The 23,219-nt window shown below is 39.5% G+C and overlaps 1 protein-coding gene across 1 annotated transcript in view; it reads left to right on the top strand.

The window, feature by feature from the left end:
* Window positions 1-389: 389 nt before the first annotated feature.
* BAIAP2L1 (BAR/IMD domain containing adaptor protein 2 like 1) overlaps window positions 390-23,219 on the top strand; it is a 34,904-nt gene continuing 12,074 nt past the window's right edge. The window contains exons 1-3 of the mRNA XM_032704008.1: window positions 390-681; window positions 8,591-8,666; window positions 11,572-11,658. Of these exons, the coding sequence (XP_032559899.1) occupies window positions 631-681; window positions 8,591-8,666; window positions 11,572-11,658 (214 nt within the window). The 5' untranslated portion in view covers window positions 390-630. The remainder of the gene's footprint in view (window positions 682-8,590; window positions 8,667-11,571; window positions 11,659-23,219) is intronic.

Here is a 23,219-nt window from a genome sequence, read left to right as displayed (position 1 = left end):
CAGGGCACTGGGCCAGGATCCGGGAGAAAGACATTGTTACCCGTGCCTGAGGGGCTCTGAGAAACCCCCCTCATGGGAAGCTGCTGTGGAAGAGAGCAAGGGGATCACCCCTCGCCTCACCACCATCGCTAGGGTTACACTAATTAATTTTGACAAGACTAACTAATTAATTCCTACAGAATCCTCGCTTAATTGCTGGGAGAAAAAGTTTACCTCCGACTTCCCTGGGGCACCAGCAGAGCTGCAATGACCTCCACACGGCCCAGGCTGGGCTTTGGCAGCGGGGCAGGGGCTCCCGGAGAGGGAAGCTGGGAGGAGGAAGAGTAGGAGGATGGAGGAGGTGGCAGCTCAGGTAGCGGCGGGCGGGCCGTCCAGGAGATCCGCCCTGCCCTGCCCTGCCGTGCCCGGCGAGGCGCGGTGCGGTGATGCGATCCCGTCGCTCCCCGCCCAGCCCAGCCAGTCCTGCCGCGTCGGGAGCCGCGGCCCCGCAGGTCCCGCCCCGGCGGCGCTGCCCCGGCTGGTTCCGCAAGTTTTTGACAGTTTGTTCGCGGCCGAGGGGGAGCCGAGGCTGCCGCGGCGCTGCGCTGGGGCCGGGGCGCTCCGCAGGACCGAGCTCTGCCCGCCGGCACCATGTCCCGGGACCCCGAGGAGGTGAACAAGCTGACGGAGAACACGTACAAAGTGAGTGCGGGCCGGGGAGGGGCTCCCGCTCCCACCTTTGCCCCGGGGGCCGCGCCGGGCTCGGGGCGGCCGCGGCTCCTCGCGCGGAAACGCAGCGACCTTCTCTTCTCGTTGTTTCTGCCCCTCTCCCTGTTTCCCCCTCCGTGAGTGATCCGGCCCGCCCCGGTGTGTCGGGCCCCTCGCCTTCCCCAGCCAGGGCGGGCACGGCCGCGACAGCCCCGGGACAAGGCGGGCGTTCAGACCGGTTCCTCGGTTCTCCCGAGTTCCCTCGCTGTGTTTTGGTGATAAGGCGGTTTGGTGGTTGTGGTCCCTCTGCTTGAACCGTTTCTTCACCAGGGGCCACAGCCTAAAAATGGCTCAACGCTGAGTTAAGTTGCTTGCCGGCGTCCCGAGCTGATAATCAGATTTATGGTGGTGCACCCAAGCACTGCCTCAAAGCACCGGCTGCTGCGGGCAGCCCCATTCGTGTCGGTAGCTTTTGAACTTTCCAAAATGCCTCGTTATTTGTAGAATTTAAAATATTTTGCTTGTGGCCACCAGACGCTTGTTTTCAACTTTTTCTCCCTATGAGTGCAGTCCTTCCAAAACACATCAATTCTAACTGGGCAAAATTCCCTTTAGAATCACACTTTTGGCTGGGCAGCATTGGATCCGTAATCCTCATTCTGTACAGTGTGTTGAACTAGAGAAAGCACTCAAATTTGCATGAGTGGATGCATTTGCAAATTTAACTTACAGCTGCAGTGCACTTGCAGCTTTGAGCCCAAAGGAAAGCTTTCTGAGGGGTTGTTCTATTTTACTGTTTACTAAACCTTACTGGTTTACTACCAAATGTTTTCATATTTCTGAAGATGTTGTTGTCATCACTGAAAGGTCTCTGAAAAGATTTACTGGAAGTAAATTTTGATGTTTGTTACTTTTGTTGTTCTTCAACACACTTAAGTCAACTTTACCCCTTTGATTACACGGGTTAATTGGGGACATGTTGTATTTGCTGTTTACTTTCTTTGGATTTAGATATCAGTTTCATGCAAAATTACTTTAAAAAAAAAAAAAAAAGAGAGATTACCTGGCTATAAAATTTGTCCTCTGAACCAGAGCAGGTCATCTTAAACAGTCTGGTGCTTTTTGATATCGGTTACGTTCGTGGCAAGGCCATAAGCAAACATAAAATCCTCTCTCAGAAGAGCACCCTGTAAATATAGGCTCACAGAAGAGAAACCTGGGAAGTTGACTGTTCAGGGCTGTGCCAACAAAAGAATGTTCTACCTTGTGTATTGACTTCTAGAATGTAGCTAAAACAGTTTTACAGAGGAGGGGGAAGAAAGTATCCTGTGTGTTTTAATGGGTATGATTTAAAATAGGCTTTAAAGGAATAACAGACCTCTAAATAAGCAAAACCTTCCCTGCTATTCAGTACTTATTTCCTGGGAAAGTTTACCCTTTTGTTTTGTGTTTTAAACTAATTCAAAGGGATACTTAAGATTGAAATAACCAGCAAAAACACAGTAATACAAAGTTAGTGTTGACAGTGTGATGAAATGCCTTCTATGTAGGTATGTTGAGAGGTCTGGTATGTTGTATCACATAGCTTGAACTCACAGGCCTGGAAACCCTCCTGCCCTGCCCTCATTAAAAATTGAAACTTTATCCAGATAAGGTATAAAGGCTGCTTCTGACAGAAAATGGATTCAGCATCTACTTTAAAGCAGTTATTTCTATATCAAAGTTGAAATCTTAAAAAGTTTGTCACCTCTTAGGGGCAGAGAGGAGTAGCCTGTGTATTCAGCACTGGCTGTGACTGTAATCACAGCTCCCTCATCTAAAACAAATGAACACCTCTTTGTGCTGTGCTTCAGCCTGCTCTGCTTTGTTCAGTGGTGCTCGTGGAACTTCTGCTCCTGCTGTGCCATCCTGGCAATGCCCTGCTTGAAACACCATGCTGGGATGGATGAAATTCATAGCTTCTGTTTGTGCCTCTCCTACCAGCAAAAGGAAGTCTTGGTCTGGGAAAACCAATTCAGTGTAATGCAGTGATGGCATCTGTGCTGCAGGGCTGAACACAGGCTTTGGACTTCTCAAAAAAAATCAACTTTTGGATGACCTGGAAAAGTAATAGAAAATTAAATTTAATACCTTGCTGGTCTGCTATTTTTGGGAGGTTTTGTTGTGTGTTTGCTTTTTTTTTCTTCTCACAGTGCTAATCCATTGGATTTATTAAATACATAGTAACCTGTGTTATACAAAGCTTCAAAATACACTCACAGAATTCATCAGGTGACCCTTTTATTTTTATCTTGTTCTTCCTTTCTGTTGGCAACAACACCAGAAATCTCAATGTTTTTCAGCTACCCTGACTAAGTAAACAACATAATTCACAAATATGTGTGCACACACAAAACCCAGGGCTGACATTTACGCTTTATGTAATACCTGAAGAATCGCCCTAACGCATGATAGGAATGGCTCGTGCAAAATGAAGCCCAAGGGTGTGGGAGTCGATGACTAAAGAGGGCACAGCCTCCCTTTTGCCAAGGAACTGCTCAGAGGTTCCCTGGTATGACACAGCCCTGCCCTTGTCGCTCACCGAGGTGATGTGACGTGATGTGAGGGGACATTGTGTGACCCCCTCGCACACAGACTCCATTCGTAACCCCAGGAAAGTTGTTATGTCTTGGTGTGTCCCCACAGCACACACAGTGTTGTTTTATCTGCTGTATGTGGGGGAAAACTACTTGGCATCCAGCTGGGACATACACAGAGTGCAGGGGAAAGGGGACAAAACAGGAAAGTGCTGAGTTCCAGACCTGTCCTGACTGTGTGAGCTGAGGGCTGGGCAGGCGGTCACCGAGTGCTCCCGTGGTTTGAGGTTTCCGGAGCTCTTCAGAATGGCAGGATAGCTGTGATTCACTGGCATTGCTAATCTTGGTTTCTAAAGATCTATCGCTCTGTATTCAAGTGAATCCTACTCAGAAATTTCGATTATCAACCAAAGTATAATCTAAAAAAAACAAACCAAAACAGCCCCCCCAAAAAACCCCTTTGCTCAGTGGAGGGATGTGTTCTCCTCAGGGGCATTGTAGAATTACTTTGGCAGCCTATATTGTTTTATCCTGGAAATATATCTGATAAATTCTGTTTAAAGTCCCAAATTCCATGTTTCCATATTTTAAAAAGACTGACAATTAGAATAAACTACCAGACTTATTTACCAAAACTAAAATTCACCTATGGTCCTAGCACATGCTGCAGTCAGGCTGTCATTTAGCATCCCTGAAATACAAATCTAACTTGTGAGAAGAGGAGCCTTTAGAAGTTTGTGTGTGTGTGTAAAATCCAGTTCCACCTTGGTGCAAATTATCTCTTTTGACCTTACTTACAGTTATGCCTACTTAGAGTCTATCCTTGGGCAGGTGTTCATAACCTGGAAAAGTCTGTATTTGAAGCACAGCGATGGATGACATATTAATGTTTCTCTTAAACAAGAAATGTTCCATCAAGATGATTGGTAATTAGTCATAAGAGTTAGTCTTTTTGAATAAACACTGGCACCTTAATTTATTCTTTTCCATTCCACTAAAATTCTTTTAAAACAATATTAAGCTAACTTAAAACTGAAATAGCTTAACATGAGATGTGCTGAGGGCTCAACTGTGCCCTTCTGAAAACTGTATTATGGATTTCAAAAGCTACAGGAGGTGAAATGCAGTAATGTACAAAATGCTTCAAGTATGATTTACCTTTTTTATGGCTTTTGAATCTCCTCAAGTGGGTTCTCAGACATAATGTGGCAACAGTAGACTTTAAAAAAAAAATTACTCATTTTCAAATTAAGAAAAAGCAATTTAAATTAAATCATTAGTTGCTATACAAAGGTTAGCTATGAACAGCTATAGTGATGGTAATATCAGTGATGATGTACATCAAGATCTACTTTGCTAGTTTTATAATTTCAGATTTCTACCCAAATACATTGCTATTCACTCTTGCAAAAGTGCCTGCAGGATGTAAACTTGAATCTACAGGGAGTCTATGCATTGTTCAGTTGTGTTCATACCTGCTGAGCTATTGTTCAGTGAGGTGTGTCTTTAAGTAAAAAGCAATGCTGAGCATTTACAGGAAGGTACTTTTACAATGGCTGTCATTTGTTTTGAAGATTAGTGTTGTTTATATGACTATCAGGAACTGTGGGAGATATAATACCTACACACAAGAAGTGGAAATACAAGGCTTCTTCCTCCTCAGTCAGCTCTGTGCTACCAGGCTGAATAACTCACATTGGCTTCATGATGTGAAAGGCACACAGCAACTTTATAACAGATTATATGAGCATTCAATGACTCAAATGACCAGAATAGGTTTCACTTATGCTTTTTTTCTTGGGAGGTCCCTTTTGCCAACTCTAAAGGTCTCTGCATAAAACATGTTTCTAGTTGTCTGTTTTGAAAATGTTTCCCTTTATTTCCATTCATCCTAAATAATAGAAAGCTGTAGGATCTGATCATATGCCTCCTCTTCTCGTTAATTATTCTGCCCATGAGAGGTAGAGTGTCACTGGAATATAGGACACACGATTGACAATTAGGAGGCCGTGGTTTTGTGCTCACTGTACGGTCAAACAATGTATTCTGAACCACTTTGTCTCTCCCAGGCTCTTTCTTACCTTGTGATCTTTATTTGGATTAAGACAGAGGTTTCATTTCCACATCTGTGTACACCATGACAAATAACAAGACTGTGCTATTTTCAGAGACTTCTGACAATTTTAAATTAGTGGTTCTCTGAATCAGAAATTCTTCTTTGGTCCTCTGTCCTGCTTTTTTAGAAGTTTTGAGATCTAGCTTTAATGTATGACTTGAAATTTTGCACTTATGTTCAGTCCCACTCATTTTCATGACCTTTTCCTTAGACTACAAGCAAGAGAAGCTTTAAAACTGTAAGAAAAAGCAACTGTACAAATTGATTTGAGTTGCTCTTGTCCCCTGTAACTTCTGAAGCTGAATAAAATATTACAATAATTTTAATTGATCTGAAATGTCTTGGCCATATCAAATTCATACCTGATCCTGAAGAGGGAGTTGCCTGTGACAGTTCCCCTTTTTGAAAAAGTGCTCTAGATACTTCTCCCTGGGCAGTACTTCAAAGACAGCCAGTGGTTAAGTGTGGTTAACTGTATGAAAAGACCACTAGAAGCATGGCCAGGTTTTTTGTTTGCTTTGAGAATCTAGTCTTCAGTAGAAATTAAAAAACCTCCACATATTATGCTTCTTTCTAATGTATGAAAGGGAAATAATCTCAGAATTATTCCACTGGGTCACCTTGGAGACCTGGCGGGGGGTCAGGGAGAGCTAAGTCTATCAAACAGAGCTAAGTCTATCAAACACCAACCCTTAGCAGGAAAGTAGACGAGCCCTGCCCAGTGCTGTGAGGATCAGCAAACCATACCCTGTGTTAAACCAAGCAGATTCCAAAGGGGAATTTCCATTGCAAAGGTTTTTGCCGTTTCTCGGGCGTTCACGTCTGGAGACTGGTTCTGCTAACAATCAACCACTGTGGCAGAGCAAAGCCTGAAACACTTCCAGAGACTGCTTGGTCTGATGGAGAAAAGATCCATTAGTTGTACTCCTTCCAGCCACTGCAGGCACTGAGCTGTAAATTGTTTCTTCATCTGTCCCAGCAGTTTTACGTGCACAGTGAGCAGAGGTGATGTACTGGAGCTCTTCCTCTGAGTCCCTTGAGTTTCGGTGGAGCTGTTGTGTTCCCACAGGGTAGTCTGTGTCTGCTGTACTTGGAAAACTGCTATGGATCGAGTGAGTCTAGTGAAAATCAAGAGCTGTGGGGCCTGGCTTCAGAGGGGGGAGCTGTTAAGGGTAATTTTATTGGGTTTTGTTCACTTCCTTCCAAATGAAAACTAATGACACAGGTGCAATCACTGTTTTTTGTTTGAAATCTGAATTAGAAGATGTCAAGAAAATTCAAATATTAACCTCTGAATGTTTAAGACAGTAATTTAAAAAATCAATACTTCAAGACAAATAAGTGTCATGTTACCATTAGAATTTTTGGATAGGCAGCAAAAACGGTTTTACTCTAATTTTTTGTTTCAAGGAGCAGCGTTAACAGGGGCAGAATCTGTCCTTCAGGAAAATTATTTTCAGTACAGAGTGGTAATTCAAGGTGACATTGAAATTCTTACCTGCCATGAATACACACCACCATCATACACCTTCCTTTCCCAATATCCTTGAAATACAGAACTCTCCATCCTAAAACAATCCCCTAATTCAACTTTTTTTTTTTTCCTTGTGATTCACTGACTCCACGTATGGCAACAGACATCTTTAGTACACAACTGGGAAGAAATAGGAAAAAGTTGGAATAGGAAGAAACAACTTGCTCCTTGGAACAAGTGTGTCCCTGTCCCACTGCCTCAGCAACGAGGAGGGCAACAGGCACAGCAGCAACACTGACAGGAGCAAATTACAGAGCTGGGGCAGGAGGAGGGATGTTCCCAGACACTACAGCTTGAATATCCATGCTGTTAAGTTGTTAAAATAGCCCTTGGCATTGTTGGCCCAACCTGAAACACACTTTCCCAAATGATTTCTGGATGTGGTTTGTGAGTTAACACAAATCAAGGGCCTGGGGACAATAGCTGGTTTGTTTGCAGTGATTGCATTTTGGTGGGTGAGAGTTTAATGGGACAGACCAGAAAACAATCCCAGTTGCATTTAATTTGTACACAAAGGCAGAGGGGCCAGGTATTGTCATTCTGTGTCTGCTATTGATTTATACTCTACTAGTATTGGAATCTAATAGTTTTATTTTTTTTTAAAATCTATATTTTAACTCAGTATGACTGTTAAAGTGTTATTGGAGCTAATTCTTTTCTTCACTTTTTAAATGGAATAGAGTTAGGTATAGTGCTATCTTTGAAAAATTAAATAAAATTCTGTCTGCCTGAAAATAAGACACATGTGATGGTATTGCTGGTTTTTTTTGGTCCCTCTATGTACTAAACATAAATATTTGCATTCTGTTAGTAGTATAACAGACAAAAGCTTGATACTATTTCACTTATCTTGAGTCTTGTACTTCTTGTAAACAGAAAGCATCTGTTTTGAATTCCTTGAACTTGAAAGTTCTGCTGTGTGAACAATAGTGAGTTGTGTCATAAAAGAATTGCTTTTGGAATACCACTGTTTATGCTACATGTGTTCAAGATATAAAGAACAGGATTCTGAGGAGTGAATAATTGCTACATTTATAGCAGCTGCTTTTGCTTTTGCAGTGTTCATAGCAAGTAACTTTGCAATATTGATTTGGGGGGAAGGAGGAGAGTTGTCTTTGACCAGACAGAGGAGAAACTGAAGCTTTTGAGTACAGAGAACTCAAACTTTGTGGGGGATTTTCCTTTTGGGAGTGGGCAAAAGCTTCTTCTCCCTCCTTCACCTCCCAGCTTTAGGCAAACACAAATTTGGATTCCCACTTCATAGCTTAACTTATTCTCTACTTTTTGCAAAGACTATGGCTAAAAACCTTTATGGATAAAGATTTTTCTCTCATCTTTATTCCACCATCACCTACCATAGAAGACAGTTTTGTGCAAACTTTGATCACATGCTTGACATCCTTTTGTATTATAAACAGCCACATTCCTTTCTACCCCTGTGAAATAGTTTACCTTTTTTTTCCTGTTTGTTGATCTTAAATACTCAGGTTTTTTCCCTTCCATCCTTTGCTCTCCTCTGTATCCCAAATCTTCCAGATTTCATCCATCCACAGACTTTTCAAATGGATGCTGTACATATGAAACTGAAAACTAGACCTAAGTGACACTGAGATAAACACTTCCATGCACTGTTAAATTGCCTTTGTTATAACACAAATTTTGTTTTCTCTTCACTAGAATGTTATGGAACAGTTCAACCCAGGACTGAGGAATTTAATAAATCTGGGGAAGAATTATGAAAAAGCTGTTAATGGTAAGTTTTCTAAGTGCTAACTTCAGAAAGACTGTTTAATTTTCATTTAAATATACATATTAGACATGAGGGTTGTGTATAAGTTTAACTTCCAAGTTGAACTTTGGATGTGTATAGTAAGAGAAAAAACAAACAAACAACAATTAACAAGCACAAACACACAAACATATGTACCTTCTCCCCAACCTTTTGGGGTTTTTTCCACTGTTTGTGAGGAAGTTGCCTCACAAACACTTAGGCACAGAGCTACTGCAAAATAAACTGAAAGTAGGTTTAAATAACCCATATTAGAATAATAACATAAATGGAAAAAAACCACCAAAGTGATGTAAATTTGATATTCTTGGTTTTTCACTGAAAATATCTTCCAAAGATGTTTCACATCCTTAGACCTGTTCCTGCTCACCTGTACACATCACTGCCTAAGGAACCTTGAGAACAGAACAATGTGAATGAATATGAGTTGCAGTAGTGGATTGCTTTTGTTGTTGTTGCCCATGCTAATCCTGATGGTATTTTTTAATGGATTCAAAATCAGAATGAATATATTTGAATTTAAGGACATTTTAGAATCCAGTTATTTACTTCCATCACTGACTTCACAGAAACTATCTAGGAAGGGGCTTCCAGGACTGGGTTCTTGTTTCCCAAAGCCTACACTGTAGGACCTGCTAGAGCTTGCTCCATTTCACCCATGCAGACCTGTTGAACTGCTTGATATCATATTAAAGCAATGTCAAATGTCTCTAATTTTGCTTCGCTCGAGCCCATGGCATGTCTTTGCCCTACATGTAATCTAGTACTCTGAGAAATGTGATCCTGCAGAAGTAGTGCATAGCCAAACAGACATTAAAATCTCTCTTCATGCAAATTTTAGGCCAGGCTTGAGAAAAAAAGATAAAACCAGAGCCTGCTGGAGATGAAAACAGGGAAATGTTGATTTACCTGTAGTAGTGCCTAACCTGATGGATGAACACGTGGTTACCTAATACCTGACCTTAGGAATTACAGGTAGTGCCAGAAGTAGCAAAAAGTGTTTTCATATTCACTTGAAATATTTCTATACCAGTTTCTGAGGGTCCTGCTTTTCACACACTTTGCTGTTGATATGTTACACTGTGCCTCTTTTGATTCAGTTTGTCACCAGGAGTTCACAATATCACTGTGCAGAGCACAGAGGAGAGGCCGGGGGGTGTTGTGTTCTGGCACCTTTGCCTTTAGGACTGGCTGATAAAGCAGAGCTGCCACGAGGGCTTCATTTCCAAGGGACGTGTGCAATGTTGCAACAACTGTTGCAAAGTCATCTTTGGACTCTCATAAATTGTTAATCTTTCCACCATCAGTCCTGAGCGGCGTAAATAGATCTGGAGCACGGAGTAAATACTCTGTTGCTAAACAAACACTTTGTAGCTTTCCAAAAAAAAAAGCCAGAGTAGGCTGACAATGAACATAAAACTTGGGAGATCTCCCAATAGGTTTATAGTGTATTTTTAAATATTTTATGGACAAAAGGTCAAAGCTCCTTTTCTGCAGTAGATTAAAAGCCATAGTACTGGTGAAGGGACTGTAAAAAGTGGAGTTCTTGATTTAGTTTGGTTAGCACAGGGGAAATCACACATTTTTTTCACCTTTTTAGTACCTGTATTAGGAGAAAAGAGTGAGTTGGGGCTGTCTTGAGGAAACACAGATAGGAGGAATTGGACTGGCATCAAACTCCTTGTGCAGGTGGCACACTGTGCTCCACCATAGCACCACCATAATTCTTCAGTTCAGAAAGACTGAACACAGAGCACCTATGAGATGGAGCTGAGGCAGGAATTACCCTTTTCTAGTGCAACAGAGCCTCAAAAAGAATCTTTGTTTCATTTGGAAAATTCTCAGACTTCTCAGTGAATATACTGTTATGCGACCAAAGATGTCACCTTACTAGTAAAAGCCATAAAATACAGAATACAGACCTATAATTGGCAATTATATTCCTCTCAAAAAAAAAAAAAAAAGTATTCTAAAGTCAACAGCAGGTCTGCTTGGCTTTACCTTTTGGTGAAGAATGTTTTAGTACAAAAAAATTATGAAGACTAACTTAAATAAGTATTTTTCACTGCCCTTTTGCATTAAAATCTTGCCAGTTTGTCCTTGTTATTTCTTTTCTTCGTGGGTGCAGATCAGTTCTAGACACTGTGAAGATGCAGGGCAGCCACTGCAGATCTACTCCCTGAGTAAAGTGCTTGTCCCCACTGGCCTTCCTGCAGTTTGAGTCCTGACATTTCCGTGTTCGTTCTGGCAAAACTGGCTTTGCTGTTTAAATCAGCCATAACCAGGAAATGATTAACTGGGAATAACTGGAACCTTCATGATATATATTAAGAACTTATTGGTTCCTGTAACAGCCAACTTAAGCAGGAAATGGTAATTTGTTTTTGAAGGGCTCCGGGTTTCCTTGTGGCAACGACAGGTCCCTTGTCTCGTGGCCAGTTGCCATTTCTCACATCACTGCTCTGCCTGGTCAATACAAGAGATCTTGGCATTTCTGGTAAATTTGGGCTGCATTTTGGGGTTTTTCCTCCAGTTTTATTGGTACCAAGGAATTTCATTATGTCCTGACCAACGGCTTATGGCTAAATCTCCCCACTGGATGCTGATTGCCCCTGGGTCTGCATGAAAGTTGGAACTAAATAACAGGCTGAAACTTCATTAATGTCTTCTGGTGTTCTGTCTTTGTCTCCTGGTTTCACAAATTAGCAGGAGCACAGGGGCTAGTGTAAGTGTTGATAGATTTCCTTGTTGCCATATCCTCCTCTCTTACTCTCTGTGCCCTGGATTACAAGACTTCAGAGGATCATAGATTAATAAAAAATGGAAGATATTTTGATGTCTTTTAACACTTTTTTTTCCTCACCCCCAGTTATGATAGTGGCTGGAAGAGCGTATTATGACAGCCTTGCAAAGATTGGGGATATATCAGCTGGTTCTCCAGTTTCTAAAGAATTGGGTAAGTGAAATCCTTCAAAATATAAACTTCATTTTTGTTTTCCTGCTGGCACTTCACAGAACTAATGGGAAGTAGATAAGGATCAGTAGAAGTATATTTTACTCTTAAATGACACATAGATGGAAAGGATGAGATGCCTTTAAGGTATATTGTTTCATATTGTTTCTCAAGACACTTAAAATGTTTTGACAAAGTGACCTTTTCTTTTTCTCCTTTTGTGAATATATGTCTGCCTGTGCATTCAAAAGCATGTATTTTTAAGTTCATATAATTCTAAAATAAATACAATAAAAATACATAGCTTGACTTTTAATGCAGAGATGAATGTTGAAATACTTTTGCAGCAGAACATTGTTGTGAGGATCCTAGTGTATGACAGCAGTTCTAAACTAAAACCATTTTCTGGATGAGTTTCATTGTGAAGGGTTCAGGTTTACCTCACTACTTTTGATCAAATGTATCAATAAAAAGTTCTCATATGCATTATATTTATTTTCTAGTTGAGCTTTTGAAAGAGAAACTGCACTCAAAGATGGATTAATTTTACAGTATATAAATCTACTACAAGTTCTGTACTTTCCTGAAAATAATTTCTGAATTTTCGAAAGATTTTCATCTGCACTTGACCTTGACAATTTCACTTTTGTAGGCTGAGCAGTATAATTCTAATGTTAGGCAAAGAAGTACAAAGTATTTGTACTATTTCTTACATCACTACAAGACAAAGAAGTGGGAACTACACTGCAAAGAAGAAACATTTGTTTAATGCTTTTATTTGCTTTTTGACAAAAATAACTTGATGAAGAGTCTTGTCTCAGAACTTTTGATTTTGGGCAGTGTAGGGCTCTTCCAGTGATGTAACATGGATCTGCTCCTGTAACCCACAATAGTCTGTTAATTCAGCTGATTAAAAAGGGTGGGTTTAGCAATTTTTTTTTTAATAGCTCTGGTGAAGTAGAACTGAAGGGACAGAACTTTCTTGAACAGTGGCCACTGGTTTCTATGTGCTGCACACATTTTTATGATTTGTTCTGAAACCACTTCTGGGTGAGTGTGAACTCCCCTGTTCAAAGCTGGGAGCGGCAGAACAGCAAACAGGGCAAAGCAAACAGTCCTGATGGAGGTGCTCTCTGTGTTTGCTCTGCAGGGTGTTTTCAGAAAGCAGAGCTGCTGGTGTCAAACCACAGCACAAAAGTTAGAAGAGATGACTATGCAGAGTCTTATAAAATATCAGAAAATGCACAATCACGATATTTGCAATCCAGCAGTTGGGCAGATGCAGGGAAGCAGCTGATTTATTGGATGTCACGTGACTGTGGGACATTGCTTGTTGGAAAAAAAAATCACTGGGCAATCTTGTGCTGAATTCTGAAAAGAACTGGTTTTCCCTATTATTGGGGACAATACAGAATTGTGATTGAAAATATATTTTTGCTTAATTATGAGTTCTTCTCTGCAGTTATAAACGTTTTTCTAAATATACTGTATTGAAAAAACACGGCCTTCTTCAGGATCAGGCCGCTAACCCTGCTTTCTGTTCACCTTCTGCTTTAACTGTTCCTGCAGAAAAATCTATTCTTCCTAAGCAAAACAATAACTCTGGATTTTTTTCACCATACTCTATGATGGAATATTTAATTTAAAGATAAGGAAAGTCAGTGAACACTGGAAAAGGCAGGATAATATGGTTAGGAATCTATGAGAGATTACTTGCATTTTCAAGAAAAGAAGGTCTTCAAGTTGGGCTGCAACACTGAAATATTTGCCAAATAGACAACAGACACTCAGATGTCTTTAAAAGTATCTACTTAAAAAGAAAAAAAAAAAAAGAACTTACTGTACACTTTTGTATTTTTATAATATTACAGAGAATGCTGAGCAATGTGGGATGTGTAAAGACCAGATCAAACTTTGCTCATCTGTGGGCCTATAACCCCAGGGGAGTTACTGTAGATGCAGCCCCCTGTGGAATTGTCTCTTCCATGAGTTCCTTTAGACTTGTCAAAAGACACATTATTGACCACTAGCAGCTCTATCATGCAAAATACTTCTGTTATCTTTGCCAAAAAAGAGGTCATTTTACAGTTCAAACCCAAACCTGCTGGGTGACCTGGAGTATATTTACTGCCAAGTGTGATGTAAAGATTTGTATCAAAACCACAGTTAATCCTTCTCTTCTTCTCATAAGGAAACACAGAACATGGTCTTCTGAAATGAGCCAGTAAAATGGATACCAGCCCCACAGCAGGGCAGAAACAGAAATGGAACACCAGTACAGAAGGAATTTTTTGAAGTAGAGGGTAGAACACATAGAGGCCAGTGGGGCAAAAAGTAAAAATGCCAGAAAAATGCTTTCTTCTGTCAGATGAGATTGGAGCAGAAGGGGGAAACAAAGAGACTGAAACGGAAATCTGGATATTCCAGCTGATTCAGAGCTTCTGTACTAAGTATCTTTATCTTTCAAGTCTGGTTGAAGCACTCTGGATTATTTTAATACAGAATATTTTAGTCAAATTGAGGCAGTAGAAGAATGTACTGCAGTCATAACACGGTCCTTATGAATAAGGGATAAGTTGATTTAGTCAACATTCTTTCTAATTTCTTATTTCCCTAAATTTCTGAGCTTGTAGTCCCTCAGACTTGATGTGAGCATTTAGGAACAGAATTTATGTGGTTCAAGTTATTCTGCAATATGGAATTTGCATACCTTATTTTCCTAGGCCTCTTTTGGAAATCCCTCTAGGAAGGAAAGATAGGGAACAAGAAACCGCCTGTTTAAAAATATAAAGATTTCATACCATTCAAATTTCAGGAAACCACAATAAAATAATGCACTAAAACCAATTTCATGGAGACACTGCACCACAGTGTTAAAATAGTAACTTTCGTGACGTTAAACACAGGTGTCTGAGGCTTTGTCATATTGATTTTTGGTGCTTATAATTTTAATAAACTCTCTCCTCTAGTAACACAGGCTGTCTTTGCAGCCTGCACAAGGAATCAGGAAGTTATTTCCTGCTTACTGGTGGAGTACTGCTTTTCTTATCTTCCCAACTGTCCTCTCTAGCACCTGCCAGTTGTTGTAGCTACATCTCATTTCATATTGTGGGTGTAAAGTCCCACTTTGTTTGTTGTGTAGCAATTGTATCTACAGCAGTCACCCACAATTACATTATGGGTCTGTACCTAGAGTTTATTGCTCAAGAACTAGGAAGTGTAAACTGTTAATTGCTTGTCTAAACAGAAAAAGAAATAAAAATATTACATTGCATGTTCTTGATTGATGGAAGTAAAATGCAGGAGATCAGTATGTTAAAAAGGACAGTCAGAGGAGACAAAAATCCCTTGCTAAATCTAACCAAGACTGATAATTTTTTTGAGGATTACTCTGAGTTATAGGCTTGTATTTCATAGTTACATTCTGTTAAAACTTACCTGGAAGCAGGCATACAAAAGCTTATGCTCATCTGCAGTCTAAAATATAAGAATTTGGAAAAATTTGGCTTCTCTTCAAGAGAAATTTTTCAGTTAAAAACCACTACAAATAATCTAGAGAAGCAAGTATTAGACTAAAAAGATCGCTCTGTGCTGTAGTAGTCACAAACATAGAGAGGTGGGGAGAAAAATCCCAAAATTCCTTATGGTGTGCATATAGTAATTGGAATTCTTGCCTGACAGAGGATGAGCCCTGAACTTGATGTTCCTCTCGTGCACAAAAGAATGGACTGTTCTTCAGGTCTAAAACACAGGATTTGAACACATTCACAGAACACATTTGCCCATCAAGTGGTGTAATTTTAAATGTCTCCACACCCTCATCATGCAGTAATACAGGAATACAGTGGTTGCAGTAATGCTGGGATGTGGATCCTGGGGCAGGGGTTCCTGCATAGGGAAGGAACATATTCATGTTTCCTTTTTTTGAGAGCCTTTTATACTTCTCTGCAGGAAGCCAAATGTCTGCAGTTATTGGGGTAACTGCATATTAGCTGAGAGTCAAGGCTGATAAACCATCAGTCAGTGAGAGAACAAACCAGTGATGGTTGACGAATAGACCTGCAGTTTATCCAACAGCTGACATTTCTTATAAATCTCTGTGAGTAAGCTACTAAGTCAGAGCTCTTGAGTGACATCTAACAGGCTCGTAGAGGTCCTTTGATAACTGTTTTTTAGCTTTTTGTAAAGAAAACTAACAACATTTTGATAATCATATATATCTAATACTAATAGAATCAGGAGAGTGAGGTCCAATCTATGGAGTGGTCTATCTGATTTTTCTTTCCAGTGATAGCTACTTTATTTTACATTTGCAACTAAGAGAAGCCCTGTGGGCTTTTCTCTCTCCCTCATTTCTCTTTGCAGAAATGAGAGATTTTCTGTATCAGAAGCTGTGAGCTTTAAGTGGTCAACTCACAGAAAAATTTGGGAACTGAACTGGAAAATTCTTATTTTGCTAAGAAGAACATATCTACTTGCTGAAAAAACTCTATCAGACTGTAACGTAAGGCAGCACCATATTTTTAAAACACTATCTTGCAAGTATTTGTCATTCAAAACTATCTATTTTCCTCCTGATTACAAAGCAAAATTGCCACTTGAGCAGGTACTTTTCTGAGCTATAGCTCTCTGTTGTTAATCCTGGGATACAGCACTTGTGTCACTCTCACTAGAGAGAAAGCCAAGCAGAAAAAGAGAAAATCCCGTAGTTTAGGATGCATGTAGCTAGCTGCACTTCCATTAAAATAAAAGGGGAGGGGGGAGAGTTGTTGGCTTCCTTTAACACATACATTTGTTCCTGTCAGCTGGAATCCTGTTTCACTTGCCTTAGAAAGGTGACACCTCACACTCTTCCCTTCTCCGGCTCATTGCAGCTGGAGAGGAGGGATCTGTCATCTTGTCCCACCTCACTGCATCCCTGTCATCCCTTCTGGAGCAACAGTGTGCTACCTTTGGAATAGACTGTGTTGGATAGAAAGGCAAGTGAGGTGTGCCAGCAACTACAGAACCTTTAGCACCTCATCTGGTGGAAACTTCTGGGAAAGCAGCTTAGAGGCTGTGGTTTAAGCAGTTACAACCAGGCCAGCTTTTCCTATGGAGCATAAAACATTCCACTATACTTATAATGGAATTGCATTGGAAGAAGCCACTCCATTCCTGTGTTATGAGAGGAAACTACACAGAGAGTGTCTTGAAATGGAAATACTAAGTAGTCGTGGGCTTTTTCAGGAATGAAGTTTTATATCTTCCAGTTTTACAGGTAACATTCTGGGCTTGTGCTGTACAGACCTCCAAGCTGCTATAAGAAAGGTGGAAAGAGATGAGCCAGGCTTGGGTCTGTTTTTCCCTGCTAAAATATAAAACAGAAATGATACTATCAAGAAATGCAGAGAATAAAAGGTGGGTTTGTTACTGAACATAAAGAATATAAATGCTTGAAAATGGATACTGCAGCTTGTTCTTACAGGACTGCCCAAAATAACAAGTTTATTCTGTGTTCAAAACACCTACAGTGAATGTGTACTTGATATCTGAAAGGCCTGAGAAAATAGTGAAAGTACCATGAAGAAGGGAATCCTTAAAGAATTTCTGACTACACTGGAACACTGAAATTTTATGTGAGTCTTACATGTGGCAAAGACATCCTTCACCTTGCAGTAGAAACCCTGGGAAGGGTGCCCTGAACCTCACCTGTGTGTCCATGCAACGTTTCCTGTATTGTGGCTGGATCTGTCTAAAAAAGTGACTTCACTGCTGGAGGTGTGAGAACTGGCACTCTGTGTGCACACAGGTGTGTGCTCCCCACAGCTTTTGAACTTACCCAAACACAGGAAAATCAGCTGGTGCTGGGGCTCCTACAGTGGCCAGGGGGTTGTTCTCCCTCAGCTGATGCTCCCACAGTGGCCAGGGGCTGTTCTCCCTCACATCTCTGAGCTAAGGAAGCTTAGCAATCAGTCTTTCCTCACTGCCAGCACCAGGTACATCTGTTGGCAAAGAATTAAGAGAAAATAGACTTGGTTGGCCTCCCAGTGAGAGAAATAGATGGAAAATAGGAAGTAAATGACAACCTTGTGAAAAAAGCGACATCACATTTGTAACTAGCTTGTAAATCCTTTATTGACAGTCTGACTACATTTAGTCTCTACAGTCAGCTCGTCCTGATGAATTATTTCTCAACTAAAAAAAATGAAAAATCCAGTATCCATTGTAGTTGTCACAGTCCCAGGGGGAGGGCAGGGAACCAAAACCAATTGTCTTGGACTTCAGAGAAAAAGACATTTATCAAAACTTTCAGCTCAATTTGGGTGTGGGGGTTTTGGTGGCTTTTTTTGGACACTGCTGAGACTGTGAGACTCAGTGGCCATTCCAAAGTGCTGTAATGAAAGTTGCAGTGATTCCTTGCATTTTATTGCATTTCACGTAACATTTATAGTGATGATAATGATAAATATTTATCCTCTCTTGTACTGAAACCCATAAAGAATTGTAGTTTTTGCTGGTTAGCATGATTTGTATGTTCCAGACCTGCTGGAAAACAGAGATTAACTCTCTTACGTGAGCTTCCTTAACTTATCTGCCTAAAACCAGCTGGACTTCACCCAGGCAAGTTGAGGCTTGTGGCTGTATTGTAACTTATTTTCTTTGCACCCAACTTGTGTGAGGATTACCAGTCCCTTGTTTAACAGCACTGCAGCTCAAGTATGAAAAGCTGCTGACATACAAACCTTGATATATTGTGGGTTTCTACATTTGGGGAAAAAAAAAAAACAAAAACCAACTGCCTGCAGCAGTCTTCATATATAGTAATGGAGTAACAGGTGGAAAAACAAGTTTGTCCTTTTTCATGCATTATTTATATGGCATATGCTTTTCCTTTCCTTTTTTTAGCATTAAAATTTAGTTTCTGTGCTTAGCAATCATCTGAAAAAAGATGAATATTTCATGTTAATTAACATCTGATCAGTGATATAGTAGGTTTAAAAAATTCTAATCTCTGAATATTTTTGACTAAGACATCAAAGGGGCTTGGGAGAGAAAGGCAAACTAGACTGCAGACTAAACTTTGCTAAATCTGCAATAAAGTCACATTCCTCTTTAAAATATAATGTAAGCTAAGGTGTTTGTTCCATTTAAAATCCAAAAATAGGAGCATCACACCAAGAATAAATTTGGAGTAACTGGCAATTGTAATGATCTTGATAATCTCATAAGTATTCACTCTTGTCAAGGTTTATGTGGGAATAGCTAATGGATGAGAAGTTCATTGCCCAATTTATAGCATGTAGTGCATGGTATAAATTGTGCAGTACTTCTTAAAATCACTTCTGTCAAGCTGAAAGAATTTGGCATTAATTTTAGTTTTAGTAAGGTATGTTTAAAATGCCAGTTTATCCCTGGATTTGACTGATTATGGCTTATAAGCAGTCCTGGACTTTTTAAGGTATAAAGGAGCTGAGGAGTATTTTGTCTCTTTTAATACCTAAACATTCCAAAGTTTTAAAGAAAAATCGTAATTTTAATTCAAGGAATTTAAATTCTATCTCGTGTACTGGGAAAGTACTTCATTATGTGGTCCTATGATATTTTCTTCCACACAGTCAACAAAGTTTTAGGACAACAAAAAGATGACTATATAGTCGTGATCCTGGATTATGTTGTAAGAGGTCCTCGGCTACTGCAGTAGGAATGAGCTGTGCTCTATCCCTTCACTGTTTGTCAAATTATGAAATGGGAAAAGGATTTTTGAATAACAGGATTCTTTGATTCTATTTCTCATGCTGAGGGCAATGTGTAGCCTAATGATGGGGAGGTGATCGAGAAGTATTGCCAAGTATGTGTCGGTGACACAGAGACAAGTTCTTGTACGTATATGCTGTGTTTGTACATACAAACATGTGCATTTCAAAATAAAGCAAATATTTTGGGAAGGACAGAACTTAGTGCTCAGCATTCACTGTAAAAGTAAAATGGCAAAAAGTTCCCTTTGGTCCAGCAGAAGTATGTTGTACCTAGTAAGTTATCTGTGCTGGTTAAAGCTGTTGTGGACTTCTAGTCAAGTATGTTGGCTGTGACAGCTGGAAAGACATAATTTGACTGGATAAATACAGAGGTCACAGTTTGGGGGGTTTTGGGTTTTTTATTCATTCAAGCAGATGAAGTTTGGACTGCGGTCAAAGGCATAAAAACTCTGCATGGGCTAGAATCTATTTTTCCCTATGAAGCCAAAGGAGGAACTTAGCAGTGAAGTCCTGTGAGAAGGGGCAAGTAGAGCCCTGTGTTCATCAGACCCAACACCATTAATGCCCAACTCACAAAATTAGCAACAGTGTCCTGTACAACCCTATTTATTGCTTACTAGGTTTGTCTGGACGTGAGGCAAGATACTTAGACTACTTAGAGTTGGACATCATCCAGGACTGGTTATCTCTTCTGTATCGATGAGACTAAAAAGATTTTAATATTTAGAAGTAATTAAACTTGTGAAAAAACAATTAAAACTGAGCTATGAGGAAATTGAAACTTCTTAACTCTGAGCATTCAGTGAGTTTCAGATAATTACTTGAAATATTGTGTGTTAACTTTATATGAGAAATTATGCTTTTTTTACATGTCCAGTAATATCATAACGTTCAGTTTCATTCCTCATGGTTCAGAATCATATCACTTTGAGGATTTTATTTTACTGGACTGGTATACAAATACACAGATTTCAGCCATTGTGTCATGGAGGGTCTTTTCATTTCTCTTAACCTGTGTTTAATCTGCTTTAAATTCATTAACTTATTTGCTTCTTATATCGCCAAAATGTTTCTGTTGGTCACAGTGAGAATTCTGCGTATTTTGAAATTAAAATTGATCTCAGAATGCTGTTTAGAACGTGAAGTTCTCCTTGCTTCTATTTTTATTTACAGATTTTATTTATTTATTTGTTTGTTTATGTACAGTTCTAGCTGCTTCAGGGCACTGCATCTACCATGTAGACTGGCCTTAAAATACTTCGCTGTAGTCTGAAATCTCTTCCCCTTTTCTCAGTTTTAGGCTTTATTCTTTTTTTTTCTCTTCCCCTTCACCTCTGCAGTCACCTTCACCAAATGGCACTGAATGGTCATGTGTCAGTGCCATTTTGTAAAATGAACTACAGGGAGATTTACTCCTTGCTTCCTATTCCATGGTCGCTCATGCAGTAAGGAAAGGCAGACTTGACCTAGTCCTATTGATTTATGTGCATATTACTGTTAATTCTACAGAAGGAGGGGAGTGTGTTAAAGCATTCTGGACAAATTGTATTAGAAGCAAAGTGCAGTTAGAGCTGGGGAAGTTTTACATGACTTTGTCCTTCATTCTGATTTTATTCTTTCATGTTAAATTCCATTAAAAATTTTAGCCTTCTTTAAAGCATCTGTTGCACAATTCAATCCTCCCTATGACAGAAGGATAAATTTAACACATTCGAAGCTGAACAGATGTTTTGTTCAATCATATTTATTTGTTATACTGTATTCCTTTGAAGCTTCCTATTTTACTACCTTCCAGGGGCTGCTGGCTTCAAAGGACTGTGTTTCTGACTTTCCTGTGTCATAAATGCCTTTCTTCTGGGCAAAGGATTACTTGGAAAAAAGAGCATCTTGCCAGCAATGGCATCTAATATTGCACTTGGACTGTATTGTCTCCATGTGTAGGTTTGACTCAGCCTTTCATTCTCTTGTTTAATGTAAATAATTATGTGGCTTCATCTCTAAGACACAAAGTTACTCAACCTGCCCTGAATACAAAATAGGACAACAGGAGGTAAATGAGTGATATAATTAAGTACTTTGTCTGTTCCCAGGCATCTAAGAAAGTCTCTCTATTAAGAGGCTTGAAATTTTTCAAGAGCAACCTTCTCTAAATAAAACAAATTTGAAGTATATTTCAAGTAAGATGATGCAATTACTACTTCTACTGATTTTTTTATACAGCTATTTAGTATTTTAAAAGGTTAAGTGATTTTGTTGGTAGCTGTTGATACTTGTTTCTATGACAGAACTCTATTGATTGAGTTCCATTTTTGTTTCTAACTTGAACAAATTCTTCTAGTCTTCTACTCACAAGAACAGTCAACATAAGGTGAAAAGGTAAATAACCTGAACAATCAGCCAGCGCAAACAGTGAGGTTGAAGTGTAACTGCTGCACAAGTTCTGGCCTTACAATGAGTTTTTCTGTTAGGAACTGCTTTCCTTGATTTTTCATCTCCTGTGAAGACAAACTTTCAAGGCTGTCTTCTTGTTCAAGGGCTGCTGAGAGAGAGTAACAGTTGTGGAGAAATAACTGTTACACACTTTGGGCTAGTGATTTTTCTATTTTTTTTTGTAACAAACCCAGCACCATTAATGGAATTCCAGTTTGTCTTATTTTCTTAAGAGAAAATACAGATACAACCGACAACCTTGATTAAGCCTAAAAATATTCCACAAATTCCTGAAGTTTCAGCTTAAAAGATCTTTCTACTTGTGCACTGAACCTATTTGAAAGAAATAAATTAACCATGGAACTCAGCATTACAGTTCATGGTCATATATCAGGTTATAGCTGTATTTCACAGCATAGTTTCAAGAACTATACATGAGAAATGTTTGGTTTATTTTTAAGCCATTTAAGGTGTTTGAGATGTACCCTCAAAATCCCTTTCTGAAAGAGGTTGTTGCTTCTCTTCCCTACCTCTAAGGTAATAGCAAAAGATCAGAACAATTATCTGTGAACATATACAGCTACTTTTTTGTTTTCTGAAACAAAGTGGGAATATTTAACATCAGCTGCATTTTTTAGTCACAAAGATTTCATGTTCAGAGTGTGGGAAGATGGAAAGCAGAGAAAAAACTATCTTTGAAAGGCAGGTATTTTAATAGTTATGTTTATCAAGACCAGTGGCTTGGGTTTAGTGACTCATTGCATAATATGATGCCTAAAACTGGTTCAAGTTTACAGTAGGGCTGCCACAAATTGGACTTAAGTGGCCTGTTATCATGTGCTCTGGTCATGTCATTGTATTTGATAGGTTTGGGGTTTGCCAATAACTGATGACAAGGTTAACACTTGGTTACTGTGTATTATGAGCTCTCATATATAAACCTGCTCACGAGCAGCTTTAATATATAGCAAAATAGTTTTAATTGATGTGAGAAATACACATTTGTCTTCACCTTAAGTATTTTTCTGTACCTTTCTGCAAGAGGAATAAAGACTGAACATTAGGGCCTGGCCTTAGGTTATGCTGTTATTAATCCAGAGTAACCTGTCATCTTTCTTAAAGCTATTCTATAATTCACCATGGTAATTAAAATTCAAATATTATACTGAAGTTGTTCAATTTCAATTCTACTTGGACACTGTTACATGTAGAATAGGGGCTGTTTTGTCTTTCCTGACTTAGTCTTCTACAAAAACTTGCCTCCTTCTATAAATTTTATTTGGAAGGGCCATCAAAATGTGGTTAACCCATTACCTTAAACTGGCAATAAAGAAACATGGTATATGTTCACTGTAAAAATGCTCTCTATTTATTCAAAGTGCAGAATCTGATGTA

This window comes from Chiroxiphia lanceolata, chromosome 16 (genome assembly GCF_009829145.1).
Source record: "Chiroxiphia lanceolata isolate bChiLan1 chromosome 16, bChiLan1.pri, whole genome shotgun sequence".
In the NCBI taxonomy this organism is placed as follows: Eukaryota; Metazoa; Chordata; class Aves; order Passeriformes; family Pipridae; genus Chiroxiphia; species Chiroxiphia lanceolata.
Note: the sequence above shows the minus strand (reverse complement) of the source record. Positions and strands in the feature narration are given on the sequence as shown.